This window comes from Oncorhynchus nerka, linkage group LG7 (genome assembly GCF_034236695.1).
Source record: "Oncorhynchus nerka isolate Pitt River linkage group LG7, Oner_Uvic_2.0, whole genome shotgun sequence".
Taxonomy (NCBI): Eukaryota; Metazoa; Chordata; class Actinopteri; order Salmoniformes; family Salmonidae; genus Oncorhynchus; species Oncorhynchus nerka.
In genome coordinates this window covers 21,196,543-21,209,534 of record NC_088402.1, presented here as the reverse complement: position 1 = coordinate 21,209,534, position 12,992 = coordinate 21,196,543, and the positions used below count along the sequence as shown (strand labels likewise).

Sequence of the window (12,992 nt, the reverse complement as noted above, 5' to 3'; positions counted from 1 at the left end):
CCTTTATTATACACAGTCCTATTCCAGCTAGCGTTCAACTCAATTGTTATCTTCTGTACCATAACATTTTACCATGTGCAGAGTGGACTGTTAAAGAAAGAGTAACTTTGGTCACTCAATGTGAATGGATCTCTTGTTTTCTGCAGGAGTTGGAGAGGGTGACGTCATTACAAACCAATCTACAGCTGGCTGCAGTGATTTGCACCAATGCTAGGAGGTAAGTACTCAGAAGTGACCCACCCTCCCTCTCAAAGCTACTTCTCTTCCTTTGGGGATGCTTGGGGTTGAATTTTCCTCTCAGCCCTGTCCCTGCTAATTAATATCTTTCCCACTGTGCACATGTACAACAAGTTTACCTGTACTTCGGTTCAGTCAGAGTTGCGAAGCATTTTTAGACTACTCCAACAGAACTGTGCCAGGATGGTAAATGTTTCATGATGTCACTTCCTGGTTCCAGGCAGCTGAGTATTTCAAAGGAGGACTTCACCGAGGCCAGCCTGGGGCTCCTAGCCAATCAGAGGAGGAGACACCTGCTCACAGGGCTGCTGAAGTCACTGAGGACCATCAAGACCCTGGTAACTGTCCAAGTCACCTTGTTGCTTTAAATCCTGATACAGACATATGGATATCTACATGCAACACAATTCAGTTGTGGGATGTTACTTATTTCCTAATTGAGGCTCAACATTTAGGTTGTGGTTCTTGATAATGATGATCATTCTTAAATGGATACTTAGGGATTTTGTCAATGAGGCCCTTCATTAGACTCTGAGGAAGTAGATACACTTGTGTATACCATTTTTATGTCTCTGTCCAGTATGAAGGAAGTTAGAGGTAGTTGCTGAGCCAATGCTAACTAACGTTAGCATAATCTTAACAAGACCTCGTCATTTCGCTAACGCTAGTTAGCAGTTGTGCTAGTTAACAACTTACTTCAAACTGCACATAGAGACATACAAATAGTATCCACGAGTTCATCTGACTCTGAGTAAGTAGATAAAGGGCCAATTGCCAAAATCCAGAAGTATTCCTTTAACTGTTTTGCTTGTTGTTTTACAGCAAAGGACTGATGTTCGACTCAGTGAGATGCTGGAGGTAAGAGACTCACGGCTTGGTTATTAAATCCAGATCGTCATGAATCCCTGAATCCCATTTGTAATGGCAGACCATCCTAGACTCATTCCTGCTGCTGTCGCCATAGATTTCAGTAGCTTGTAAGGCTAGCGACAGATATACACATGAGAAGTATTTAGTTGTAGCCCATAGGATCGAAAAGAGCTGACGCTCTGAGTTATCCCACCAAGACCAAGCTACATACAGTAGTAACAGTAGTGGTTACCAAACTTTTTTTCACTCTGGCCTACTTCAACACAATATGTTTGTGTATTCTTGTATACACCAAAATATGTACTAATCAGGAAGTTAGCCCTAGTCTTTAACCAACCCAATTATGTTTGACAGAGTTTGTTTAATGTCTGATATTCTCGTTTTTAGTTTGTGTCTCTCTCTGTCCTGTAGGAGGAGGACTATCCTGGTGCCATCCAGTTGTGTCTGGAATGTCAGAAGGCTGCCAGCACATTCAAACACTACAGCTGCATAAGGTATGTTAAGATTCCAACTACTACAGCACATTCAAACACTACAGCTGCATAAGGTATGTTAAGATTCCAACTACTACAGCACATTCAAACACTACAGCTGCATAAGGTATGTTAAGATTCCAACTACTACAGCACATTCAAACACTACAGCTGCATAAGGTATGTTAAGATTCCAACTACTACAGCACATTCAAACACTACAGCTGCATAAGGTATGTTAAGATTCCAACTACTACAGCACATTCAAACACTACAGCTGCATAAGGTATGTTAAGATTCCAACTACTACAACACATTCAAACACTACAGCTGCATAAGGTATGTTAAGATTCCAACTACTACAACACATTCAAACACTACAGCTGCATAAGGTATGTTAAGATTCCAACTACTACAGCACATTCAAACACTACAGCTGCATACGGTATGTTAAGATTCCAACTACTACAACACATTCAAACACTACAGCTGCATAAGGTATGTTAAGATTCCAGCTACTACAGCACATTCAAACACTACAGCTGCATAAGGTATGTTAAGATTCCAACTACTACAGCACATTCAAACACTACAGCTGCATAAGGTATGTTAAGATTCCAGCTACTACAACACATTCAAACACTACAGCTGCATAAGGTATGTTAAGATTCCAACTACTACAACACATTCAAACACTACAGCTGCATAAGGTATGTTAAGATTCCAACTACTACAGCACATTCAAACACTACAGCTGCATAAGGTATGTTAAGATTCCAACTACTACAGCACATTCAAACACTACAGCTGCATAAGGTATGTTAAGATTCCAACTACTACAGCACATTCAAACACTACAGCTGCATAAGGTATGTTAAGATTCCAACTACTACAGCACATTCAAACACTACAGCTGCATAAGGTATGTTAAGATTCCAACTACTACAACACATTCAAACACTACAGCTGCATAAGGTATGTTAAGATTCCAGCTACTACAACACATTCAAACACTACAGCTGCATACGGTATGTTAAGATTCCAACTACTCAAATCAAATTCAATCTGTCACATGCGCCAAATACAGTGAAATGCTTACTTACAAGCCTTTAACCAACAATGCAGAAAATACAAAAAAAAAGTAAGAGATAATTAAAGAGCAGCAGTAAAATAACAATAGTGGGGCTATATACAGGGGGTACCGGTACAGAGTCAATGTGGAGGCTATATACAGGGGGTACCGGTACAGAGTCAATGTGGAGGCTATATACAGGGGGTACCGGTACAGAGTCAATGTGGAGGCTATATACAGGGGGTACCGGTACAGAGTCAATGTGGAGGCTATATACAGGGGGTACTGTCAATGTGGACCGGGGGTACGTACAGAGTCAATGTGGAGGCTATATACAGGGGTACCGGTACAGAGTCAATGTGGAGGCTATATACAGGGGTACCGGTACAGAGTCAATGTGGAGGCTATATACAGGGGGTACCGGTACAGAGTCAATGTGGAGGCTATATACAGGGGTACCGGTACAGAGTCAATGTGGAGGCTATATACAGGGGGTACCGGTACAGAGTCAATGTGGAGGCTATATACAGGGGGTACCGGTACAGAGTCAATGTGGAGGCTATATACAGGGGGTACCGGTACAGAGTCAATGTGGAGGCTATATACAGGGGGTACCGGTACAGAGTCAATGTGGAGGCTATATACAGGGGGTACCGGTACAGAGTCAATGTGGAGGCTATATACAGGGGTACCGGTACAGAGTCAATGTGGAGGCTATATACAGGGGGTACCGGTACAGAGTCAATGTGGAGGCTATATACAGGGGGTACCGGTACAGAGTCAATGTGGAGGCTATATACAGGGGGTACCGGTACAGAGTCAATGTGGAGGCTATATACAGGGGTACCGGTACAGAGTCAATGTGGAGGCTATATACAGGGGGTACCGGTACAGAGTCAATACCGGTACAGAGTCAATGTGGAGGCTATATACAGGGGGTACCGGTACAGAGTCAATGTGGAGGCTATATACAGGGGGGTACCGGTACAGAGTCAATGTGGAGACTATATACAGGGGTACCGGTACAGAGTCAATGTGGAGGCTATATACAGGGGGTACCGGTACAGAGTCAATGTGGAGGCTATATACAGGGGGTACCGGTACAGAGTCAATGTGGAGGCTATATACAGGGGGTACCGGTACAGAGTCAATGTGGAGGCTATATACAGGGGGTACCGATACAGAGTCAATGTGGAGGCTATATACAGGGGGTACCGGTACAGAGTCCATGTGGAGGCTATATACAGGGGTGTCGAGGTAATATGTACATGTAGGTAGAGTTATTAAAGTGACTGCATTGCTAGTAACAGAGAGTAGAAGGGAGGGGAGGGGCAATGCACTGGACCTAGACTTGGCACTCCGGTACCGCTTGCCGTGCGGTAGCAGAGAGGACAGTCTATGACTAGAGTGGCTGGAGTGTTTGACAATTAGGGTCTTCCTCTGACACCGCCTGATGTAGGCACTTTCCTGCATTTGACATTTGTGAGATGCAGGCTGGGTACTTCTATGCGTGTTCAGATGAGCACTCCGTCAACATTAACAGGACAGAGAAGCCAGACATATGCTCATTGCTCACATGGAGCCCCAGATGAGCACTCCGTCAACATTAACAGGACAGAGAAGCTAGACATATGCTCATTGCTCACATGGAGCCCCAGATGAGCACTCCGTCAACATTAACAGGACAGAGAAGCCAGACATATGCTCATTGCTCACATGGAGCCCCAGATGAGCACTCCGTCAACATTAACAGGACAGAGAAGCCAGACATATGCTCATTGCTCACATGGAGCCCCAGATGAGCACTCCGTCAACATTAACAGGACAGAGAAGCCAGACATATGCTCATTGCTCACATGGAGCCCCAGATGAGCACTCCGTCAACATTAACAGGACAGAGAAGCCAGACATATGCTCATTGCTCACATGGAGCCCCAGATGAGCACCCCAGATGAGCACTCCGTCATTAACAGGACAGAGAAGCCAGACATATGCTCATTGCTCACATGGAGCCCCAGATGAGCACTCCGTCAGATGAGCACTCCACAACATTAACAGGACAGAGAAGCCAGACATATGCTCATTGCTCACATGGAGCCCCAGATGAGCACTCCGTCAACATTAACAGGACAGAGAAGCCAGACATATGCTCATTGCTCACATGGAGCCCCAGATGAGCACTCCGTCAACATTAACAGGACAGAGAAGCCAGACATATGCTCATTGCTCACATGGAGCCCCAGATGAGCACTCCGTCAACATTAACAGGACAGAGAAGCCAGACATATGCTCATTGCTCACATGGAGCCCCAGATGAGCACTCCGTCAACATTAACAGGACAGAGAAGCCAGACATATGCTCATTGCTCACATGGAGCCCCAGATGAGCACTCCGTCAACATTAACAGGACAGAGAAGCCAGACATATGCTCATTGCTCACATGGAGCCCCAGATGAGCACTCCGTCAACATTAACAGGACAGAGAAGCCAGACATATGCTCATTGCTCACATGGAGCCCCAGATGAGCACTCCGTCAACATTAACAGGACAGAGAAGCCAGACATATGCTCATTGCTCACATGGAGCCCCAGATGAGCACTCCGTCAACATTAACAGGACAGAGAAGCCAGACATATGCTCATTGCTCACATGGAGCCCCAGATGAGCACTCCGTCAACATTAACAGGACAGAGAAGCCAGACATATGCTCATTGCTCACATGGAGCCCCAGATGAGCACTCCGATCAACATTAACAGGACAGAGAAGCCAGACATATGCTCATTGCTCACATGGAGCCCCAGATGAGCACTCCGTCAACATTAACAGGACAGAGAAGCCAGACATATGCTCATTGCTCACATGGAGCCCCAGATGAGCACTCCGTCAACATTAACAGGACAGAGAAGCCAGACATATGCTCATTGCTCACATGGAGCCCCAGATGAGCACTCCGTCAACATTAACAGGACAGAGAAGCCAGACATATGCTCATTGCTCACATGGAGCCCCAGATGAGCACTCCGTCAACATTAACAGGACAGAGAAGCCAGACATATGCTCATTGCTCACATGGAGCCCCAGATGAGCACTCCGTCAACATTAACAGGACAGAGAAACCAGACATATGCTCATTGCTCACATGGAGCTCGTAAATGAGGGTAAGAAATAAACCTCAACTTGTTTCTCACAAGTGTAGCAGGTTGTGAACCCTGCAACAACGTTTCCACGCTGAGAATGAGAACGGTAAATTACTGTAATTAGTACATGCATTAACAGAAATTAATGTAACCAAATGACAGGGATTCATTCATTCATAAAAGTGCCTTGTGGGCCGACACTGTATAGCCTAGGCTACTATTCTACTTTGCAAGGCGGCATATCGGCCAGGACTGAGCATATGATCAGTATTATTATCAGAAAATATTCTGTATCAAATTATACCATGCCAGGTTGGCGAGGATTTGACACAACAGTAGTGCATTATAGGCCTGAGAGTCAGAACAACCTTGTTGAATAATTGAGTCCGACACATCCAACTTTTTTTTTTTTTAAGAAAACCAATTAATTTATATACAACCAAGCAATGAAAACATGCATTGTATAAAAAAAAAAAAAAAGTCCAAACATAAAAACATTTTTTACTGATGTGCCACAGCCTATAGCGCTCATTGATGCTTTTTAAAGTTTTATGGTTGCTACTCAGAGAAAGTGCTGGAATTAAAGTAGCTTCCAACAGAATTTAACTGTACAGGCTTTTAACTGTGGATTATAAATTCCACCCCTTTTTCCATCCCAAAACCTTTGTGTTTTACGGACAGTAAAATGGACATTTGCTAATGGGTTCAAACCGTCTCATATTGTGGGCTTTAAAACCATTAGTGTGATAATGTATGTTTTGTCATGTACTGAAGACCCGCCAGACAGACGGACGGACAGAGTTCGTGTTCAGACTTGTGAAAAAGCATGGTTAGGGTACTTAATGACCGTTTTACCAGGGCCAGACTCATCTCCCCCTCTCCACCCTCTCCCTCCTTTCTCCCCCTTTCCAGTGTGCGTTGGTGTGCAACAACAATAAAGCAGTGCTATTTGAATTAGCGACAGACTGCTGTGTGTGATCAGCAAGGTTGCACGTACCAGCAGATGAAACTGGTGGTACTACCATCAATCGATAAGCCACGGACATAGATAATGGCCTGTCATTATATAATTAGGCTATCCCCTGTGGGTGGGTGCGTCAGCATGCATTCTCAGTGTTTTTCGCTCTCTTTTAATACCCTATCTGTCATTGTCTCTCACTCTCTCATCCTCTTTCTTTCTCTCTCTCATTCCCTCATCTCTTTCTCTCTTTCTTATTCAGAAACTATCCTACCGATCCTTGACTTCGGCGATGTCATTTACAAAATAGCCCCCAGCACTCTACTCAGAAAACTGGATGTAGTCTATCACAGTGCCATCCGTTTTGTCACCAAAACCCCATATACTACCCACCACTGCGACCTGTATGCTCTCATTGGCTGGAACTCGCTTCATATTCGTCGCCAAACCCATTGTTTCCAGGTCATCTACAAGTCTTTGCTAGGTAAAGCCCCGCCTTATCTCAGCTCACTGGTCACCATAGCAACACCCACCCGTAGCACGCCCACCAGCAGGTATATTTCACTGGTCATCCCCAAAGCCAACACTTCTTTTAGCTGCCTTTCCTTCCAGTTCTCTGCTGCCAATGATTGGAACGAATTGCGAAAATCTCTGAAGATGGAGTCTTATCTCCTTCTCTAACTTTAAGCATTAGCTGTCGGAGCACTTACTGGTCATTGTACCTGTACACAGCCAATCTGTAAATAGCCCATCCAACTAACTCATCCCCATAGTATTACTTACCCTCTTGCTCTTTTGCACCCCAGTATCTACTTGCACATCATCATCTGCACATCAATCACTCCAGTATTAATGCATATTGTAATTATTTTCACCTCTAGGGCCTACTTATTGCCTACCTCCCTACTCTTCTACATTTGCACACACTGTAGATAGATTTTTCTATTTTTTTTTCAATTTTTCTTTTCTGTTTGTTTATGTGTAACTCTGTGTTGTTTTTTTTCACACTGTTTTGCTTAATCTTGGCCATGTCGCAGTTGTAAATGAGAACTTGTTCTCAACTGGCTTACCTGGTTAAATAAAGGTGAAAAAAAATATCCCCCTCTTTTCTTAATCCCCCTCTTTCTTATTCCCCCCCTCTCTCTCTTTCTTATTCCCCTTCTCTTCTTATTCCCCCTCTCTTTCTTATTCCCTTCTCTCTTTCTTTCTTAATCCCCCTCTCTTATTCCCCCTCTCTTTCTTTCTTAATCCCCCTCTCTTATTCCCCCTCTCTCTCTTTCTTATTCCCCCTCTCTCTCTTTCTTATTCCCCTTTTCTCTCTTTCTTATTCTCCCCTCTTTCTTATTCCACCTCCCTTTCTTATTCCCCCTCTTTCTTTCTTATTCCCTCTTTCTTTCTTATTCCCCCTCTTTCTTATTCCACTTCCCTTTCTCATTCTCTTTCTTATTCCCCCTCTCTTTCTTTTTTATTCTCCCTCTCTCTGATGCTTGCCTCTATGCCAGTCAACGATTTACAGAGCTCTCTTCCTCCTCTTCTAGTTACTGACTGGCGTGGCCAGTCTCTCATTTTATCAGCCTTCAACTAGCCATATCCGTTCAGCCAGATATCTGCTTCTCTGTCCTGCTCTGTGTGAGGGATTCACTCTCTGCCAGCTCATGGAAGCCACCTTCCCCAGTCTGTTTATCATGCCCCCTCTCCCTCCTCCTCTCCTCCTCATTAATTATCCTCCATTGTTGAGTTGTGTGTGGCAGTGCTTCCGCTAGGAAGATTTGGCACCAGACAAGTGACCGGGAAGATTGTAATTTATCGGACATTTGACCGGTCATCCATATGAATTGGGTGCGTCATCAATAATATTGCCATCAGTAAACAAGGGATAATGAGCCACATTTACATTTCCTTTAAAAACAGCCTATAACCAATTACTTCGAAACACAAGGATAGTGTTTTGTATTGCATATGCAAAACTTTAGCCAATTCATTGGTTTTTACTTTCCTGAAACAATCCTTGTCCATGGTTCAGCTGTTGTGGAATTGAGCACTAAATGCATCAGGGCGTTGAATGCATGGGCCTATAGGCTTAAGAGTCCACTGTATGATATTTGAAAATACGTCTAAAGGAAAAAGCTAATGCCTAACCCCGGAGAGTGGGGAAGAGTGGGGGAGAGAGAGTGGGGGGGAGAGCGGGGGAGAGCGATGCCACAACACCGACATGCTTCTCTTTCAGACAGGCTACTGTGTCTGCTATATAGATATACAGGAGGGGAAATCATTCATTTACGTGATCTTTTTTTATCTTCCGTTTAAAAAAATGAAGATAAGCATTATATTGTTAGATTATACGGAGCACACAATTAAAAAGGCAGATTGAACTTAATTTAGACAAGAAATTGTTATCAACAGAAGGAAACAAAACACGTGTTTGCATATTTAAAGAACTGGTTTGGATGAATAAATAGGTCTACAATAATAATGATATACAAGAATAATAATTATAAAACAAATGATTTATAAATCCCCCCCAGAAAAAAAAAGGTCATCCCACCTGAATAAGGAGTTGCAGAGTAGCCTACATTTGTGACCGACCGGCTCGATTCGGTCTTATGTAGCAAAATTCGAAACAGTTTATTTTTTATTTTTTACATTGGATAAAACCAGAAAATTGTATATCATACACAACAGTTGAGGAACAATGGGGAAAGTAATTCTGCTTTGAATTAATTGAGAGCTCTTCTTTATCTACACTCATTCAGCATCGTTCACACCCTCTTAAGCCTTAACCCCACCCATCTCCTTAAGGATTTACATGTCTTTAAGAAAAAGTATAAACACAAAAACGACAGGTTGCATGACATCAGTAGCCTGGTGGTCCAAAATAGCATAACTGGTGTATTTTAACATCAATAAACCCATCCGTTTAAACATGTATTTAGTATATGTCAATCTCGCAAACCAGGCAACTAAAAGCTACTTTCTCAACAATGTTTTGGTTCATTTCTTGCTCGTTAGCTGGCTAGCCAGTTCAAATAATGACCATGTCATATAGCTGACAACGTCTTTAGCTAATTTGTTTTCATTATTACAGGAAAATAAACTCACAACAAAATTATTATTTACAATTTAATGCAAGCTAATTACATAAAGTAACTTATGGTTGTGAGTGTGATGAAATAAAAGCAGGGTATTCTGGAACTTGGACACTCTCGTTGGCCTAACGTTATATCCTAATTTGACTTTGGTGCAGGTTCTTCACATTACCGTCTCTAGTAAACACACACTATATCAAATAAGATTAAAGTTTATTTGTCACATGAAAAGGATACAGAAGGTGTAAACTGTGCAGTGAAATGGTTACTTGCATAGTGGAGTCTTGTTTAGACATGTAGCTAGCTAGCTAAACAATGAACCATAATTCCAACTCATAACATTGCTACCCTGTATTAATCTGCAGGTAGCTAAGGCTAACCAACGAGGTTCAACGAGATTACGTCTATACAAATCATACATGTAATGTTAGCTAGCGAGCCATCCAGCTAACTTTAGCTAGCTAGCTAACAGTACGCTTTAACTTGCAATGAAAATGACTTAATAACAAGATTAGACATGTATAATATCTGAAAATCTAGCTAGCTAGAATATTTTACCCGTATACATGGATGAAGGCTTCTCCCTCTCGGTTGCCCTTAGTTTGAAGATGTCATCCGGAAAGGCATTCCACAGATTTCAAAACTCGGTCCTCCAGAAAGTGGAGAGCATTATAGCAATACTTTGTGATATCTTAAAAAAAAAGAAAGGCATCTCTTGGCATGTCCAGTCCATCCATTATCTCAGCCAATCATGGCAAACAGGAAGGTTCCTGTCTTTTTCTGTGGAATAACTAACTAGGCTTGTAAATGGCATACAAGTTTGTTATTAAAGCACATGAAAGTTCACATGTTCCCAAAGGCATTTCTGCCAAAAACCTAATTTTGATTGAAATGAATATGTTCAAATGCCTCTCTTGTGAAGTAGTGACGCATGACATACTCCTTGTATTATGAAACAAGTCACATTTGGCAGTGCCAACATTATCACCTTTGCCAAGTATAATATTAAATCTTGTCCATTTAGCAGGACATTCCTGTTGTAAGCTTTTCACCATAGGCATACTTTAACTTTAATTTTACTTCAATGGAAAAAGTTCTCAATTTTTGCAATCAACAGTAGCCCAAGGTCTCTCTCTCCGCTGCAGCATTCACATAAGGCAGCGTGCAAGGAGTTAGTGGTTCTGAAGCACAAAATCAGGATGTGTGATATGCAGCCCCGGAAAATTTGGCAGGCCACAATTTAATTTGTCAGCATTTAATTTATTTAATCGGCCAAAAGCTGGCAATTACCGGCTAACGGAAACCCTGGTGTGGTGTGTGTGTTCGGGAGGTATTTATTTGAAATAAAGAGCCCCTTCAGTTCACACAGTCGTCCTGATTGGTGGGCAGGCTCAGACTGGAGAGTTGCCTCTCCTCTTCTTAAGTAGTTGAGCAATTTCCTCCCTCCTTCCCCTCCTTCCTTTTCACCCCTCAGTGGAGGGATATGATTGAGAGAAGCCCCTGGATGTGCGAGTAGGATTTATCCAGGCTAGAGCTGAGGGGATTTGAGTGTCAGAAAGTAAGTGGTCAGGGAACCAACCTTTCTCTTCCCTCTCTGACCCCTTCTAAGGCTGTCCATAGGAGAGTCTTCATCTCACTGACCGACCCCCGCTGCCAATCTTCAAACACAACTGATATCCCGAAGGACAACAGAAAGAGAGCGAGAGGTTCAGACATCTACATACTCTGAGGGAGTGGCGGGGTCACTGTTGTCACTGCATGTATTTCTAAGATGCTATAGTTAGGGCATCCGACATGGTATATAACAGAGTTCCTCATACTACCGTCTACTCTTAATAAAGGGGAATGACGATGAAACTGAATCTATGGCATTGGATGATGTAGGACTGAGAACATGTTGAAAGAGGATGGTGTGTGTAGCTGAGAAAAGTTTCTGAGAGCCAATTATCCCACTTCCTTTGATATCCTAGATAGTTTTACTCTAGCATGTTGTAGGGGTCAGAGGGTTTGCAGTACTCTAACATGTTGTAGGGGTCAGAGGGTTAGTGGTACTCTAACATGTTGTAGGGGTCAGAGGGTTAGCAGTACTCTAACATGTTGTAGGGGTCAGAGGGTTAGCGGTACTCTAACATGTTGTAGGGGTCAGAGGGTTAGTGGTACTCTAACATGTTGTAGGGGTCAGAGGGTTAGTGGTACTCTAACATGTTGTAGGGGTCAGAGGGTTAGCGGTACTCTAACATGTTGTAGGGGTCAGAGGGTTAGTGGTACTCTAACATGTTGTAGGGGTCAGAGAGAGGGAGCAGCTCCCCTTTTTGTCTATTGATTATAGCCATCCATGTCAGATGGCATTTTCCCATCATCCCCTGACCTGCAGAAGACCACGAAATGGAAAGCCTGTGTGCGACCGCCTGGACAGTAAAGTCGTCTATTCTGTGTCCCAAATGACACTCTGTTCCCTATATAGTGCACTACTTTTAACCTGGGCACTCTGAAGAGTTGTAATGTTATTTGCTATCAGCCCTGGTGAAACGTTGTGCACTATAAAGATAATGGGTGTCTATTTGGGATACATCCTATCAACTCTAATCCTGACCAGCTAGATCCCAGCTTTCTCTGGGGATGTATTTGTTTCTGGGGACACTTATTTTGGTGTACTACAGGTTAGGGCCTGGAGATCAGGAGTGCAGCAGGGATCAATAGAGATTAGAGATGCTCCAGAGCTCAGGGGAGCTGCTCTCCTCCACTCCCCCCACGGGGGTTCTGTCTTCCTGCCTGCGCCGCCGCCTAATGAGCGCAAATGTTTCTGGGTTTGGATGGCTGCCAGCTCAAAACACCACTGCAGATTCTCCCTCCACCCCTCTCTTAGCCACAGCTCTCTGGAGAGAATCTAAGAGTTCCCATTTAAATGAGCTTCTGAAAAATTATACTGTTCATGAAAGTCTAATTTCACCTTTTTCCTGACTACCTCCCAAGGCTGGTACCAACTGATTTAAATGTTTCATTTTCCAGAGTTGAGGACGAGGCATTAGGGGGGATGGACGTTGATGAGCTGGCAATCTGCAGTGTCAACCACCTTACCCTTGTCCCCTTGCCCTGGTCGTTCAGTCCGTTCAACTGTAGAATCAATTTAATAAAAACGGGACATCCCAAGGCTTT

General features: G+C 43.3%; 1 protein-coding gene across 2 annotated transcripts in view; it reads left to right on the top strand.

The window, feature by feature from the left end:
* Window positions 1-12,992, top strand: part of LOC115131317 (VPS50 EARP/GARPII complex subunit) — a 222,829-nt gene that overhangs the window by 42,353 nt on the left and 167,484 nt on the right. For both annotated transcript variants that reach the window (XM_029662931.2, XM_029662930.2), the window contains exons 6-9: window positions 147-217; window positions 458-575; window positions 1,060-1,095; window positions 1,519-1,601. In XM_029662931.2, the coding sequence (XP_029518791.1) occupies window positions 147-217; window positions 458-575; window positions 1,060-1,095; window positions 1,519-1,601 (308 nt within the window). The remainder of the gene's footprint in view (window positions 1-146; window positions 218-457; window positions 576-1,059; window positions 1,096-1,518; window positions 1,602-12,992) is intronic.